General features: G+C 42.2%; 1 protein-coding gene across 5 annotated transcripts in view; it reads left to right on the top strand.

Annotated features, from left to right (window-relative positions):
- The window catches only part of LOC147164127 (disks large homolog 5-like), a 51,256-nt gene that overhangs the window by 10,301 nt on the left and 24,172 nt on the right, over nt 1–16,783 (top strand). For all 5 annotated transcript variants that reach the window (XM_086092701.1, XM_086092699.1, XM_086092698.1 and 2 more), the window contains exons 2-11: nt 8,339–8,407; nt 9,978–10,152; nt 11,580–11,723; nt 11,986–12,169; nt 13,574–13,833; nt 14,203–14,515; nt 14,913–15,143; nt 15,652–15,836; nt 15,914–16,039; nt 16,611–16,743. In XM_086092701.1, coding sequence (XP_085948827.1) covers nt 8,339–8,407; nt 9,978–10,152; nt 11,580–11,723; nt 11,986–12,169; nt 13,574–13,833; nt 14,203–14,515; nt 14,913–15,143; nt 15,652–15,836; nt 15,914–16,039; nt 16,611–16,743 — 1,820 coding nt within the window. The remainder of the gene's footprint in view (nt 1–8,338; nt 8,408–9,977; nt 10,153–11,579; nt 11,724–11,985; nt 12,170–13,573; nt 13,834–14,202; nt 14,516–14,912; nt 15,144–15,651; nt 15,837–15,913; nt 16,040–16,610; nt 16,744–16,783) is intronic.

Genomic DNA, 16,783 nt, shown 5'->3' with positions numbered 1-16,783 from the left:
CAAGGCATTATTTTGTAGCGTGGAGACTCTTAATGGCTTGCTGATAGTAAAGCGGACCGGATTGCTCTCAGGGGTATATTTCAACATTGGTGCAGCTCAATTGTTCCGACAAGTTAGCTGGGCCGAAGACCTTACTTTGTCTTCATGACTGTTAGGTTCTATTTGAGGAAGATAATTTTTATCTTGTGCGTCAAAGAGCAAACAGCATGACAAACCACATAGTGAAAGAGGTGGGTGGGTTTTGACCAGGGGCCCCGAAGAACACGGAGCTGTGACTCAGGCACTGTGCGTGCTGAGGAGTAATCTCGGCTCATGGAGTCATCACGTTTGGACGTCTCTTATGTTTATGCTTAGCATATTGGACTCCTGAAATCAGATGGTCGGCCCTTTTTGCACCAGCAGCGAAGCTACTCTGGCTTGTTGCCCAGAATGTTTGACCCACCAGAAGTAAGGCCGTCGTATTGGAAGTGGAAGAACGGAGTTGGACCGAGCAATTAACCCTGTTTGCACAGTTTAGCAGATAGAACATGTAAAGCAAACACACACAGAAAAGTCAAACATGACATTTTAGTAGTTCCTTAAAGGATAACTCAACAGGAAGTCAGACTCTTGCTCCACCCCTCACTAAGATTTGAAATTGGCGCTCAAAGAAGGTGTTGCCTGGAGGACCGTTGGGTTGCGAATGGGGAGAGAATTGGGCGTGGTCTGGCTGTGATTGACAACAGAAACTCGCTAAGAAGCCGTTTAAGGAGGCGTGTACGAGAATGAGCCGATAGGTGACGGGGGCGACTACGGAACAAGTGACGTAGTATGTATAGTCTTGTGTAATGAGGACAAACAGCCAAATTTAGTTTATCCCAGTGTGTTATCTGAAGATGGCGCCGAACATACGGGTTTTGCCCCAAATTTAAACTTTCAACAAACATGCACTAAAATGTCAAAGTAATGACCAGGACATATAGACAGCATTTGTAGACACCAGTTTATAAGCAAAAAAAAAAATTGATTTGTTGTTGTTATCCTTTAAGAGTCGGTGTCTGAAAGAAAAGCTTGAAGCTCATGATACAGGACAAGGAGGTAATTTTTTTTTAATGATCCAGCAGATCTACTATTATACTCTTGGTCAGGTTGGGGTTTGATGGTCGATCTTGCACCAATAGCTGGGAACATACTGTACATAGACACTGATAATTGTGAAAAAATATGAGCCTGATTCCCTCCTTCTAATCCAAGTCGGCAAATCACAATTTTCACGTCAGACGTCTCGAAAAGATAACCCCAATCAATTATCCTATATTGTGCGACAATTGTAAAAGCCAATCCCAAATCCTTATGTAAGTGGTCAACACCAAGTTAGGCATGGACTTGGTCTTTGTGATGTGAAACGGATAAATAGCTAATTACGAAGTGACCTGTAGCTTGCGCTATTGCCGGACACAAATACAATAAAGGAGTAACTGGTGTTGAGTGTTTGTATACCGTGTCTCCCAAGTCATTCACCACAATAAAAACGAGTTTGTCGCTCCAATTACCAGATGTGCTAACAATTAGCCTATCTTTTTTTCCTAAATTGATTCAGACAACTTTATTTATCCCACAAGAGGCAATTTGTTTGATTTGTTCCTCTAGTTATTATACTACTGCTCCTCTGTCTTTATTTGGGGAGGCAACTTATGGTTGTCTGTGGATATTATTATGTGCGAGTTGTGTGGTCGGGTCTCTCGCGTTATATAAAGATAAATAAATAAAAATTGGTCCAGAGACAGTGACAAAGGAGTACAGTTCACAGTTTCTTTCACACTCGCAAGGCGGATTTTGCACAGCTTTTTCCCCAGCTCAGTGTCCTGCGTGGACCAGTGTGAGAGGAGTTTGAAGTAGACCAAGGTATTTGCTGGCTTCGCACATTGTATAAGAGGCAGAACATGCCAGCTTCAATGAGACAGTGAAGTTGAACACCCGAGATTTAATCGACCGCTTTGTGTTGAAAGCAATTGACTCATAATTGCATTAATGTTGCCACGTCTTTAATTATCTTAATAGTGCAAACCGCAAATGCTGCACAAACAATCCTGATAATAGTCAGAATCCAATATTACAGCACGTCTGGGTTATAATGTTATGTATTATGTATTTGTTATTTGTCCATTAACGTGTATGCACTTTATTTTAAGACATCATACATTTGTAAAAAATTTTTTAAATTTATTGTATGTATTGGCCAGGTCACCCTTGTAAAAGAGATCTTAATCTCAATGGGTTTTCATCTGGTTACATAAAGGTGTGTGTATATAGAAACACATTCACACAACGCTGATGAAGTGCATCCCTGATGGGTAAATCTTTCTGGGGTTCACAGTTTAGTGGAGATTTTAATGTGGTGTCTCTGGTTACATTCCCACGCTGGCTCTCTGCTGGCCATGTAGTTTATATCACCCAACGGTAATCAGTATGACCATTGAAATCGGTTGTAGTAGTAGAAGTCTTTGTGTCTTTGTGTGGGTACTGCAATGCTGGTGTTATTTGCTTGCCACATTGTTTCTATTCAACTGATCTGCTGTCTGCAGTTCATCTAGAGTCTCACTGATAATTTTGCCCAAGGTTATCTTTTGAGGTTAAGACTGTGACAAAGACCATAGTTTGTTTTCTGTTACTAGTCTGTGACATCGGACTACTACAACCGTTTGGAAATCTTTTCTGGGACTTTCGAACACCACTTTTAAACACTGTGAATTTTTAGAATAATGAGAGACACACATTCTCACTATTGCTGTTGTTTATCATTCTAAAAAGAAAATCAGATTACTCTCATTTTCAATTTAATTCACTATCAGTTGATTCAAAGTGAATTGTGGAACAAAATGGGAGGCATGTTGGAGATTGCTAAAGCTGAGCACACACATGCAGATTTAACAGCTTAACTTTTTCTTCTTCTTTTTTTTTTAGTATGAGAGACATTACACACAAAAATGACTTACAGTAAATGCTTCAATTTGGCCCTTTCTGTGGCACTTCCACTTTCAGCACCCACAATTCTGTCTCTAATTTCTTGGGCACTTAATTATGTCTTGAAGTAATTGAGGCAACATGCAGTGTATCAATTTTATAGCCTGGAGAAGAAGAACGTGACCTCCTTGTGGACCTTCATTATGGCAATCCCTACAGGCAGCATTATTCTGCTTAGTGTAACAGTAATATGGAAACAAGAGTTCAGAGCATTTCGAGCAAGATTCTACCATCCCATTGAGAAATATTGAGAAAAAACGCACTCAATTAAGTAAAATGCCAATCCCTGATTGGTGTGCTCCGCTTTTTGGTATCGCATTGATCGTTGAGGTTGGAGTAAGATGAATCACTTGCTCAGTCCAATAGCTACCACGCTCCATAAACTGCACCATAGCCAGGATTTAGAGGTCAGGGATGTAAATTTGCTCGTCTTTGGCTTTGTACTGACACGCCATCCCACCGTATCACTTAAGCAAAACATAAAACTAGCGAGTCATGGCAGGCCATGATTTTTTGTGCTGATATTATCGCACGCTTCTCCAGTTTAAAGGCAGTAAAGCCAAATGTGCAAAAGGGAACAAAAATACTTGTACTCGCCTCTTGGTTTGTGTGTTTTTTTTGGTTGCTGTTTTTTACAGTAAGGAGCTGACTAATAAAAAAAATAGACTGTATTTTTGCAATGTTGCTTCTTGACCATGTGATCCCTGGCTAATTATAAGTTATGTACAAGGCTTATCAGCAAGGAGGTTTCAGGCATCGGCCGCGTTCTATCAAGATTCTAATCTTAGCGTTTTTATCTTCTTCTTTTTTTTTTGTCAGTTGGCAATCCTGGGAATTTTCTGGAACTGTTTAATAATTCAGTCTCCGTTGAAACCAGACTTTGCATCTTTGTTTGATAAGGCCCGCCAAGCCTCTCTCCCTGTACGCTCTATTTCAGCCCTCTTGCCTAGTCGCCTCTTCCTCTCCTCATCCAGCCTCACCATGGCAACATGTGTCACCTTGCCTTATGTGCCTGAACACCTAATCTATTCATCTGAAGCGAGCGTCGGTCGCCGAGCACATCACTTGATCTGGAGAGAAGGCGGCGAAGCAAGCGAGTGGGGGTAGTGAGACCCTGAAGGTAGAGGCGAGTCCTCCCATGACCTATTTAGATCATAGCAACAGGCCAGTGTTAACACTGCCTCAAGTCCTCCGCGGCTACGTTTCTCACTTTCGCTGTCTTACCAAAGACCTTCACCATATTTAATGGTCACTAATGGAATCTGTCAAAATCAGAATTCAACTGGATGTGTTCTTTATTTGTCCTTTTTATTGCTTTTCCCCCCTCATTCTGTCGGACCTGCCCTGATGCTTTATTGACACGGACATCAAGTTTACAAATTATCAGCCACACTTTTTGCTGATGGTGCTAATTACTATCCATGATTGAATGCATGTCGGACAGCAGCTAATGCCGCTAACCCACGGACCTCCAGGAAGCTGTCTCGTATATGACATTCGAGCTAATTGCTTCTAAGCTTGCGGTTCTCATCCAAATGTGCTCATTTTGTCCGTGTGGCCAAATCCTGAGGATTGGCCTGTAATCCTCCCATTTGTGGGAGTGTTATGCTGGATATAGAAAGCACAGATGGGCGTAGTAATCTATTGATCTATGAATCAGAATTGGCTGCTTCATCACTTCTCAAAGCAGCTGAGGCAAAACTGAGGCACAGTCTTAATGAAGAAGATCAACATGAAGTTATCTCAGGTTTACATCCATGAAAGACCTCCTCTATACGGCACAACCAATCTGGATCACATTTCTCGGTACGAAATTGGCATCAAAACAGGATAACATCAGAAGTTTTAAAAAATGCTAAATTAAAAATATTTCTAAAACTAGCTTAATGATTAATTTCCAGACTATAAACCTCTACTGTTCCCCATGCTTTGAACTCTGCGACTTTAAACATGATGCAGTTAATTTATGGATTTTTACCAATGAGCTTCATGCCGCAAATAGATTTACAGATCTCATCACATCCGACCGATAACATTTACCAAACATGTTACAGTGGACCAATGAAATGGAGTCCACACTCGTACTGAATTTTCATATTCATTTTCATAGTTCAGTGGGAGGTTTAGATGATAAAACCAAGTGGCCGCATGCGAAGAGTGAAGCGTTAAAAGTGAATGGTCGCACAGTGATGACGTATGATAAGTCGTGCCGGGGTGTTCACTGAGAATTGTGTTAAATAAACAAGGCCAGCAGGTTTGCTTCAAAAGGGTAAATGTTCATGAGTATTTTTGTCCGTTGTTTATACATGCCATATACGCGGCATGCTACATTGGTGGCAGCGGTGGGATTCATGCAAATGCCACACATTTGAAACTAATAACTATTTTTGATTTTCGCTGTAATGAGCTATATAAATAAAGCTGCTGGTGTAACTGCAAAAGGGTTTACTCTCTACTGTGTATTTACTGTTTGTGAGTCAGCTGGCAAGTATCCTCTGTCATTGGGATTAGTGGCAATTTTAATTCATCTGAGTGCCTTTCAAATAACAACAAAAAATGCATTCAAGAAGCAACATTTCAGGCTTTTTACCATCAGCCTTAAGTGACATTGTGTAGGATTTGAAAAGGACTTACCCTGCAGCTGAGTTGTGCTAAAGCCTCGTCGTGTCTTACGTCTGTTTAGAGTGAGACCTGCTCAACCTGATAGTGGGTTCAAGAAGTCAGCTCTCGCAACCATGCAAATGAGTTTTGAGGTTTTATTTTTGTGGCGACGTAATAATGCACAGCGTGAAGTCTGCTTCATTGGCTGGTGGAAAAGCTCTCAACACCAAACGTGTTCAGCATCACGGATGATCAAAAAAGATTAAAAGCCTTTCGTTTCCGATGTGCTCTTTTTTTTTTTTATCCCACCTATCTAACTCTTACTTGGGTTTCCCCTTTTCTTCCAAGCACCCTTTATCTCTTTTTTTTGTGGCCCGACTATCTTCCTTTCATCCGCTTGCCTCTCCTCCACGCCATCTCCTGGTTTGCCTTCTTGCCACCCCCGCCCGGCATCTCCTCTGTCTACAGGGTCTAAGATGGAGTGGCTCAGTCTCGCTCTTGCTCACACTTAATTAGGCTTGGCCTTGTCACACATGGAAGGGCTGGAGCCAAAGCGCAACTAAAAACCCAGTGGGGAGGCAAAGACCGAGATGGAGATGGGGAACAGTTGGCATCAATCTGTTGCCTGCTGCTTACAAAGACAGCCATCTCTTAAACCCTCTTCACAGGAACTTGTGTGGCAGAGTAAATATAGCACACGCTATGTTATTTTTTTAAAATTTAAACCCTGCATTTGTATTGATGTTCGTGCCGTTAGCTTGTGAAAAAGATTTTCAGCGCCACTGACCGTTTATTGTTGAGGCCCATTTAGAGGAGGCTGGCACGCACCAGCAGATCTGTTTTCCTTTTGTGATTTACTGGCACTTTCTCCTTACGAGCTATGATGGATTCACAAGGGTTTCGTTCACTGTAAGGAGCGGGGTTCAGATTCTTGCTGCAGGAGGAAGCACAGCACTTTTTAATTGAGTGTAGAAAAAAGGGGTGAAGATGAACATTGTTTGAACTTTTTTTTTTTAGAGCAGAGACTAACACTAGGGGTGTAGCATATAAAATACAAGGTCGCACATAAAGTGATACAGCAGGCTGATCCCTCTTGTTTGGATTTAAGATAAATGTTTCTCATAGGAAGTAATGGAAATATAAATAGCTATCAAATATTTTTAAAATAGCATGTCGTATTGATTATAAAATGGATTAATCGGATACTAGTCAACAAAATTGCCAGTACACAATGTGCATGCGTAATACAGGTTAGGTAATTTCGCAAAAAAAAAGAAAAATCCCAAGAATTTTTTCATATTGTCTGATCTTGATTATCTCAGTTTTTTAAACATTATTTTTAAACTGCCGGTTTTAAAGCATCTGTACAGAAATCTAAAGCAACTAGAATGTACGGCTCCATTTTATGAGTATATGTAGTACTCTGACTAAAAAGAAATGATAAAGGGCAACACATTCTAGCCTCATCCTCTCCTTTTCCAGAGAACACCTCAACCTTTCTAAAGTCTTCCTCCACCTTCTCCCTGCTTTCATTGCATATCACAATGTCATCTGCAAACCTCATGGTCCATGGGTATTCCAGTCTAACCTCATCTGAAAGATGAAGGGTCTTAGAAATAATCCCTGATGCTGTCCCTCCTCCACCTTAAACTCCTCTGTCATACATATAGCACACCTCACTACTGTTCTGCCACCCTCATAAATATCCGGCACTATTCCAACATACTTCTCTGCCATTCCAGCCTTCCTCACACAATTTGTACCCTTCCATAGGGTTTCTGTAGATAGACAAAGACACAGTGCAGCTCCTTTTGACCTTCTATGTACTTCTCCAGCTCCAGGCTCCAGCTCACCTGCGACCTTAATGAGGTCAAGCCCAGGGAGAAAATGGATGGATTGATGAATGTGGTGAATTGGAGTGTGTAAATTAAGATTAAAGAGAGTCCTAAATAAGATGACTTGCCCACTAGTAGCTGCGTAATTAACTAAAAAGGGTATGTTTTACTACTTTTTGCATACTCTGTTAATAGATGGCCATTCGTGCAGCTCATATCTGCTAATAGTCCAGTGAGGCTAAAACTTGGATGTAAGGTAATGATGTGAGGATGTAAATCCTAAACAAAAATGTTCAGTGTGTTGAGTGAAGTATGGTTCTTTCTGCAAAATGCACAAATCTGAGCTTCATCTTTGGACTGCTCATGTTGCTGGAAGGTTGCTGTTGCCCTTTAGAGCAGACATTCTGCAGCGTAACAAACATCTGCACATCACCTCTGTGCATTGCGGTCGCCTGTGCAAAAATATTCCCCCATCTTAACGATATGTAGAGCCATTGAGATGAAGAATTATCCTTCTCTCTCCCTGTTCTGTGTGTGCGTGTGCGTGCGTGCGTGTGTGCATGCTCACACTCCTGACATGAAAAGAGAAAATCCCATTTGAGCTGTGACATTGTGCCAGTGTAGCAGAAACATACAGAGACTATACATCAAAGCCAGGCAGAGTGCAAAGTGAGGGGAAAGGCGGTTTAATGATGACAGCAGTCTGGGGCGTTAATGTGGAGTTTGCTAAGGAGGAACGTCGACGTCGGTATTATCCCGAGCCTAACCCCGCGACTGACTGATTGTGTCGTACACCTGCGGAGGCAAGATGGCTGTAGCCGGGTCCGATCCATAAGAGGAAGTCAGTTCAGTACCATGCTGCGAGAGATTTATGTCGGAAATGTGTTTTGTGTTGGCAGGTTCCACATACAGCGTTCTCTCCACCATGCCGTCCGACTCAGAGAGCAGCAGCTCCCTCAGCAGTGTTGGTACGTAATGGTTCACAAACATTTTCCCATCATAATATGGTCATATTTTGAGAACTTGGTACTTGTGGTACTGAGGCAAGACTTTTGTTAAATTAGGAAAAAACACAGTCATTAAAAAAAACATTGCAATAGCAATATTTTCAGAATTTTTGCAATTGTTCTTAAATGAGCTAATCATGATTTATGGGATGCATAATAAATTAGCTTGAGGGTTCAAGAAGAGAGGATTTTTCCACTCTACATTGAAGGGCTGAAAACCCCTTGCTATGTTCTCCCCTTTCTTTAAGTGATCACTGCTGTGCTTGTTTTCGTTGCTTTTGATGAAGGTCCAAATGACTCAGCTGTGTTACATAAACTTCCAGAAGGGCCAAAATGTTGAGTCAAAGATGAACATAATCCTCAAATTTCCTGCCCCAAGTCTCTGTGCCATGGATGCGTTTTTTTTGTACAGCGGTGACTGCTTGGTGACACATTTACTTGTCTTTTTGGCGAAGTATTCAAAGTTTGTACTTGTAGTAAGCCTTATGTTAAGTAGAACCAAAGGAATGCTCTCTGAAACCAGACTAAAAAAACAAATAAACTCATCAAATCCAAATATCTCTTCCCTTTTAGCATCCCCGTCACAGATTACACATCTTGTAATTACGAGATACATCTCTCTGGATTTACAGCACACTGGCACTCAAACCACCCTAGAGGATTATGTTGGAATTACACTGGTCTTCCATTGTTCAAGTTGAAAATAACTCACTGGAAATGTCATTAGTCTTTTCCAGTGCAATGGTGGAATCAAATATTCAGCTCTTTCAAAACCACATAGTCACTGAGACATAAAAATGCTGTACTGTCTTTCTGATAGTATCAATTATAACGGCTAGCATCAGGAAATGTGAAGATGTTTGTTATTCTACTGAGAAATTAATATGCTTTTTTTTGGGGAAAAGTTTTTATCCAAACCTGTGTACTTTAAGGTTCTCTCTCCAATGTGACCACTCCTCCCAATCTAAATCTGTAGCATCGTCTTGTAGTGGAAAGTTTGAAAAAAATTGGCCCCCAACAGCATCGTCACAGAAACATAAAATTGGGTTGACATCCATCATAACTGTACACAGGAAAATGTCTCAAAAGCCCTACAACTGACTTGGGATAAGAAGTCAGCCATTTTGCTTTGAAGCAACCATTTTGATTACATTTTACGGCTTGTACTTAGACAAACCCCTACAAGAAAATCCACCCTGCGGTCAGCAATGGGTACTCAAACGGTTCTCAAAACATTTTGCGCTAAGTACCATCGTAATTACCAATGCAACAGCGTACTGTAGTAGGCATAAGTGTTCATCAGGGACAGCTAAAATACATAATTGATATTGTAAGCCACTGAAACATAATGCACAGTTTGAACATTAAAACTTTTAAGTCTAGGAAAGAATTTTTTTTACTAAAATAATGATTTGATTAAAGAGCATTTAAAGACTTATAAAGGTGTGTATAATTCCACTAATTAGGTGTCATTTGAACTGTGCTGTGCCTTTCTCTGACTATGACGTTGCCAACTTGCTCGCTGTCACAGGTTCGCCTGTTAACGGCGAGGCGTCCTCCCCTCCCCCTGCCATCAATGACAACCGGCCGCCCGGCGACCACCTGGACACCTTCCTGTTCCAGCTTCGCCAGGTGACCAGGGAGAGGGACGAGCTTCGCAAGCGTCTGGCCCTAGCATCGCCTGGCACCACATTCGATGACTGCAGGTACAAAGCCCCTGGCGCATGCCAAGCGGTTCTTCCTAAGGCCAGATACACACATAAAGTCTGGAAGGGGCCCAAATCAGGCCCCCTCCAGTCTAAGGACATCAAACACCCAACAATTGTATCTCCTATAAGATTGTCCTATAAGGTTATCATTATGTTTGAAGTGTGTTAAGGGTAGATTTGTAATAGTGTTCAAACCAAGTTGGTGCCGACTATCTTAAATATTGAACGTGTTTTATATTTATGACCAAAAATCTTCTTGTGTGTGGGGAAAGCCTACTATTCCAACCCATGGACTGTGACGTGAAGTGAATGTAGCCAATGAACAAAGCACTCTGATTGACGAACAAGGAAGTGGCAGTAAATATAACAAAGATATGACAGCTGTCTTCCGGTGGTAGGCAGACACCACACATAAAGATAAGAAATTATGCAGATTTGAAAAATCCTTGTGTGTACCCGGCCTAACTGTATCCATAAATGCGCTGTTCTCATTATTGCGCTTTTCCAGTTTGAAAGACAATATACAGCATTTCCTCACAGTCTGTCCAACTCTAATGGATACTATTTACCTACAGTAATTTCTGGACTATAAGGCGCACCTGACCATAAGCCGCGCTAGCTAAATTTGGGGAATACTCGAGTTTGTTACTCATATAAGCCGCACCCAACTGTAAGCCGCATGTGTTTTACCGCACCGTTATATAAGGGTTCCCGCTACTTTCTTTTCCATAATGAGGGCACAAATTGTCTCGCTCTCGTTCTGTCTCTCCTACTGTATTTAGGCTCACTTGGTGTGCTTTGCTCTGCATGACGCTCTTGCGCTTCCTTTATAGTGTGCCCCTTGTGATCTGATGGATAAGCCACAACTTTTGATTAGCCTCAGGGACGAATGCAAGTGAAAAAAGTAGCGGTTTATAATCCAGAAATTACTGTACTTGCAAGCACTTAACAACTAAATGCCTCCCCGAAATAGACGCTGTTGTTCAGGCATTAGAGTTGATTGCTGAGCCTATTTGTACTCTGTTGCTAACCAAAACAGTAGCACCTACATAACCCTGCAAACAGTGTCTCAGATGAACTCTTTTCACTATTAGAGGTACTCTGCGTGTAGACGGTGTCTTTTTGTTTGCTCAGCCTGCCTCAGTTGTTACATTTTTGTCTTTAAAAAATAAATAAAAATATTTGGTTTGTTTCACGCAGTTTTGCAAAACTATTGGCCATTGCGTTCGATTGGAAATAACTGGTCAATGCTACGATTATCAAAATATTTATAATCAGTACCTTTTTCTATCCTTTAAGAATGTTGCCGATCTCTCCTATGGGTGGAATCTCAACCCTTTCTTTACTGTCCTTGCGCCCAGGTCGGGTTTTGTCTCCACTATTCTGAGTTTCGACTCCTTTTCTTGTCACGTCTCTCTTTTAAGGCCAAATTCCAAAGCTGGCCATGACTATGAGCGCTTAAAAAGCCAGTGCATGAGGGCCATGGCAGATCTGCAGTCTCTCCAGAACCAGCACACCAAAACACTGAAGAGGTGCGAGGAGGCTGTCAAAGAGGCCGACTTCTACCAGTGAGTAGGCCTCGTGCTAAATCTCTTTTGCTGCTACATTACATATTTATCATTTGCCAGGTTTACATGGAGCCTTGTATTGTGATTACAATGAACCTGAATGACTAAACCAGGTGAAAATGCCCCATATAAAACCTCAATACAGTGTATAGTGGCCATAAATCAAATTACATAGCTTTGTGGTTACCTTTGACATGTCACTTGACATTCCCGAACACTTCTGCATGAGTTTACCCCCTTTGTCTACTTGCTCTTCATACAGCATGCTGCACAGCCGCGTCCTGGGCGAACAGACGCAGCTCAAGGAGGAGATGGAGACGCTGCGGAGGGAAAACGCTCAGCTGGTCCGAGAGCACAATCACCTCAAACAGAGTTGCGAGGAGCTCCAGCGGCTACACGGTCAAGACCAGAAGGAGTTGTCTGACCTCCGACTGCAGCAGCAACAGGTACGGCCATCAGCACTACAGAACCCTTTACACTTAAGACTGAGAGATGCTTTAAAAACGTAGTTCAATAAAAACTTTTGGAACAATATTCCTCAAGAATTCAGCACGGTGAAAGTAGTGATTATTTAGCACATCTGTCTCACAGTTGTGAGATCCGGGTGTGGAATCTCGGCCACGGCGTTCCTGCATGGAAATTGCATGTTCACCCCTTGCTTCTGTAGGTTTTCAATTTAGAGTTAATTTCCAATTGTTAATGAACCCAACATGTTTTTGGAATGTGGGAGTAAGCCGTAGATGTTGTGCAAACTGAAGGCCAGAGCTGAGATTCAAATCCATCTTTGAAGGATGAGTAGTTTTACTGTATTTTAGTTTCATTTTGCCTTCATCTCCATATATTGTATGGCAGTTAAGAATGTTAAAATGTTCCTTAAAACATTTCCTGGTGACACATTAGAATTGAAGTGAGATCAACTGGTAAGGTGAATTGTCCAGCACTGTGTTTGAATCTACTGTACATTGAATAAGTGACTTTGGCTGCACTCTGGCTAACAAAGTGCACTCTGACTCATATAGGACTTCGGCACAGTGCACCTATGGGGATAGTACAGTGTCTAAGTGCACGCTGTAAGCTAAGCCGAAGGGGAAATGTATACAGAGCATCTCTACAAAAGGGCATGTGCAAAAGAGAAAAAATGGCTTTGGCTTGGCCACACTGACCCAAAGCATCTAGCTACAAGATGAGGATATATGCTGCGTAGACAAGGTTAACACAGCCCCCCGGCCAATGCCGCTCTCACAGGAATCCAGCAGGCGTTATCAGCAAGAATCTACCATAATGAAACATTCACTAGAATGAGTAATGTGCATACAAGGACAAACGCTACTGTTAATATTGTAAGCCCTTTGATTTTACTCATTTGCTGCCCCAGTCATGTGCATTGCCGTGTCTAAATAATGTATAATACTTCTCCTAAACTGCACACTGTAACCATGAATGTTGAGATTTATTGTGGTTGTAAAAGCATATATATCAATGCTTGCTTTGTAATGCCACCTGCTGCTGACTCAGAGAATAGCATGCCTGCGTTTGAATGCAATAAAATAGTATCTTCAAATTGAGATCATTTTATATTTGGACGGAACTGTTACCATTATAAAATCTTTCCGTGTCCACGAAAATTTAAAGGAACATTTTAGCTGTGTTAATATGTTATTACTTGCGTAAGCATCAGCTGTTTTAGTTACAGCACAAGGAAAAGAAGAAGCTACAGTATAAGAATGTCATGTAAAAAGTTACACAACACATACCTAAAACTCTGACTGAAGCTTTACAGTATTCAATTAGGAGCGTCCACTATGTTCAAAATGAGTCATGCGACTTTTTTTTTTTGTCATACATGGAAGGTCATGCGAGAAAAAGGCTCCTCGGAGGTGCTGAACAAACTGTACGACACGGCCATGGAAAAGCTGGAGAGTGTGAAGAAGGAATATGACGCCCTCAGCAAGCGCTACGGCGAGAAGGTAGCCACGCACAACACGGACCTGAGCCGCCTAGAGCAGGCTGAGGAGGAGAACCGGCGACTGCAGAAGCAGATGGACGCGCTGCTCATACAGCGTGACTCGGCAATGCACTACCAGCAGCAGTACTCCACCTCTATGAGGAGGTGAAAGTATTACTTGTGTACAGTTATGTTCATAGTCTATTTCAAACAAGCGCTTATCTTCAAGGCCTTCTTCCCAAAGCACCATCTGATTGGCCAACTGTTGGGCTTTTTGAGCGGGAAGCCTGCCAAGGGGAAGCATCCCAGTACTTTGTGATTATACTCTGCCCTCGGCACTGTGTTAATGCAAGCTAATGTAGAGAAAATGCTGGCAATCCAGTTATTGTTGTTTGGCCTTGGAAAACACAAGACATAATTCCTCAGTATTGATTAGTTAAGAATATTTTGGTTCATGTTATGTCTGCTTTCTTGTTGTGTTGTTTTGCACATCTACAGTATATAAACTACATATCCACAATTTCGTCCTCCCAGGTTTGATTCTGTGCAACAGGAACTGAATAAGTCATCTGCTCAACATAAGGAGCTCCAGCGCGAGATGGAGCGGTTGCAGTCGGAGGTGACTCGCTACAAGAACTTGCAGCTGAAGTCAGCCAAGGACTGCGACAAATACAAGGAGGAACGTGACTCTGTCTTCAACGAGTATCGCCTCATCATGAGCGAGCGCGACCAGGTCATCAAGGAGCTGGACAAGCTGCAGACAGAACTGGAAGCAGCCGAAGCCCGGCTGAAAAACACCTCCTCGGAAAGAGTCGTGGCCAGCGAGGAGTTGGAAGCGCTCAGACAGGTACGCAACTAGGGTAGTGAGGATATGTCGTGTGTATTAGGGTTACAGATATCTAATATTTTAGAATAACATCATGCTAAATTCTATCCCTGAAATTAATGTATTAATACATATATTATAATCAGTCTTAGGTTGAGTTTTTTGTTATCTGAAAAAACAAATTTGTACCTTTTCAGTTCCTGACCCAAGTGCGCATCAGTGAGTTTGTTAAAGGAAGATAATGAAACATTACCTTCCCATCTGGTAGAATGCAGGCCAGATAAAAAATAGTTTCACTCTTCCTCCTCTATGAAGAATGTTTCTGTAAATATTGGACGCCCGCCAGCGAGATTCATTGGCTCAGGCCGTCAATGACTCAGAGTTAAAATGCTTTACTTTTCCTCATTCCCCTTTGCAGGAGTTGAACTCGTCGCTGGTGGACCGTGACAGGGCCATCTGCGAAAGGAACGAGCTGCTGGAGAAGTACTGCCACGAGGTGAAGGACAAAGCCGAGGCCCAGAAAGAGCTGAGCCAGGCCTGCAAGGACATCGAGATGGTCCGGGAGGAGCGTGACGTGGCCCGCAAGGAGAGGACCGAGGCCATCATTCAAAGGGATCAGCTCCTTCGGGAGTACTACCAGGCCCGACAGGTGAGCAGGCCCTCTGCTGCCACACATGAGTATCAAAGTCAAAGGTTAGATGTATTCTAAAGAGCTTATTGGTCAGGCTGAGGATCACATTAGTATATCACTGCACTGACTGTTAAGCCGATTTAGGGTGCACTACTGTCACCCCACTAGATCCCCTTTCTTGGTTGCATTTGAACTTTACACTTAGAATTAACTAGTTTGCACAAGAGAGTAAGACACAACACAAAAATACAGTAAGACTTATAGCATGCTAGTATTATTATAAATTGAAATTTTTTGTTTGTTTATGTTAAATGTCACTGGCTACAAAACATATAACCTACAGCTAATTGTATTTGACAGAGTCAATTGAAAATCTCTAATCTACATTTTGCTACAGCTCTATTATTGGACCTCATGGGATTGCTCAGACTGTACCAAATATCATCACCAATGCTTGTTTACATCAAATATAAGAAGTCAACAAGGAATATGACACATGGCCATCTAATGAAATGCACCCATGCAGAAACAAGACTCAGCCACACTCGACATGGAGCGGGCCAACAAGGAGATTGAGATGCTGAGGAAACAGTATGAGGCTATGTCCCAGGAGCTGAAGGAGGCCATGCAGGAGACCGAGGTGGCCAAATGTCGACGGGACTGGGCCTTCCAAGAGCGGGACAAAATCGTGGCGGAGAGGGAAAGCATCAGGTTTGTCCGCTGAGACCTACCAGTTGTTTTGAAGGCTTAGCAGATGATGCACGGTCACCCTTTTCTGCATTCGACAGGACACTGTGCGACAACCTGCGTCGGGAGCGAGACAGGGCGGTCAGCGATCTAGCAGATGCGCTGCGGAATCTGGATGACATGAGGAAGCAGAAGAACGACTCTTTGCGAGAGCTCAAAGAGATGAAGTTAGTTGTTTTTGTTCTTGTAAACATTTAAAATGGGGGAAAATGTTGGAAAAGCTAATTAACTCAACAACCCAAGTAAAATCATCCTTCGTGTAAGCGAGTACAGAGCAATGTTGCAATTCCTCTCCCAAGTTTATGTGACTGCTGTTATGCTCTGCGTGTGTTTGGGTGTAAGCTGTAATATTGTGACATGAAAGGGCTCACTCATTTGTCTGGCGGCATTTGCACATGCCAAGATTAAAAATGTAATCCTGAAAAAACAAGTTTCTGCCTGTGTCCATATGGAATGCAAAAGCTCCCTCTGCTGCCTGTAGTGTGAATAACAGAAACTAGTCAAAGTACTGTTTGCAATTTGGTGTTTTAAGGTCACAGATACCCTCAAGGAATCCCTCAGAAAGATGATTTTAGGATTAATAAGGATGTGTATGATTTTCTAAACCACGAAGCAGAAACAAATTTCCACAAAAACCAAAAAATACAAACTTGCATTCATTTCAAACACAAGAAAAATATAGCTGATGTCTGTTTTCATTCACGACTGGCTGACCTATGACTGTGTTGTTTCATAAAGGGAGAAAATGGAGGGGCAGTTGGAGAAGGAGGCCCGTTTCTGTCAGCTCATGGCTCACAGCTCTCACGACTCAGCCATTGACACCGACTCCCTTGAGTGGGAGACCGAGGTGGTGGAGTTTGAGAAGGACAGGGTAAGAGCAACACTTTTGGTCAGGATCGATTCAGAGACTA

Source organism: Leptonotus elevatus, chromosome 13, assembly GCF_054856555.1.
Source record: "Leptonotus elevatus isolate MCC_2025b chromosome 13, RoL_Lele_1.0, whole genome shotgun sequence".
NCBI classification, from domain to species: Eukaryota; Metazoa; Chordata; class Actinopteri; order Syngnathiformes; family Syngnathidae; genus Leptonotus; species Leptonotus elevatus.
The sequence above is the reverse complement of the archived record's forward strand: the minus strand, read 5'-3'. Positions and strand labels throughout refer to the sequence as shown.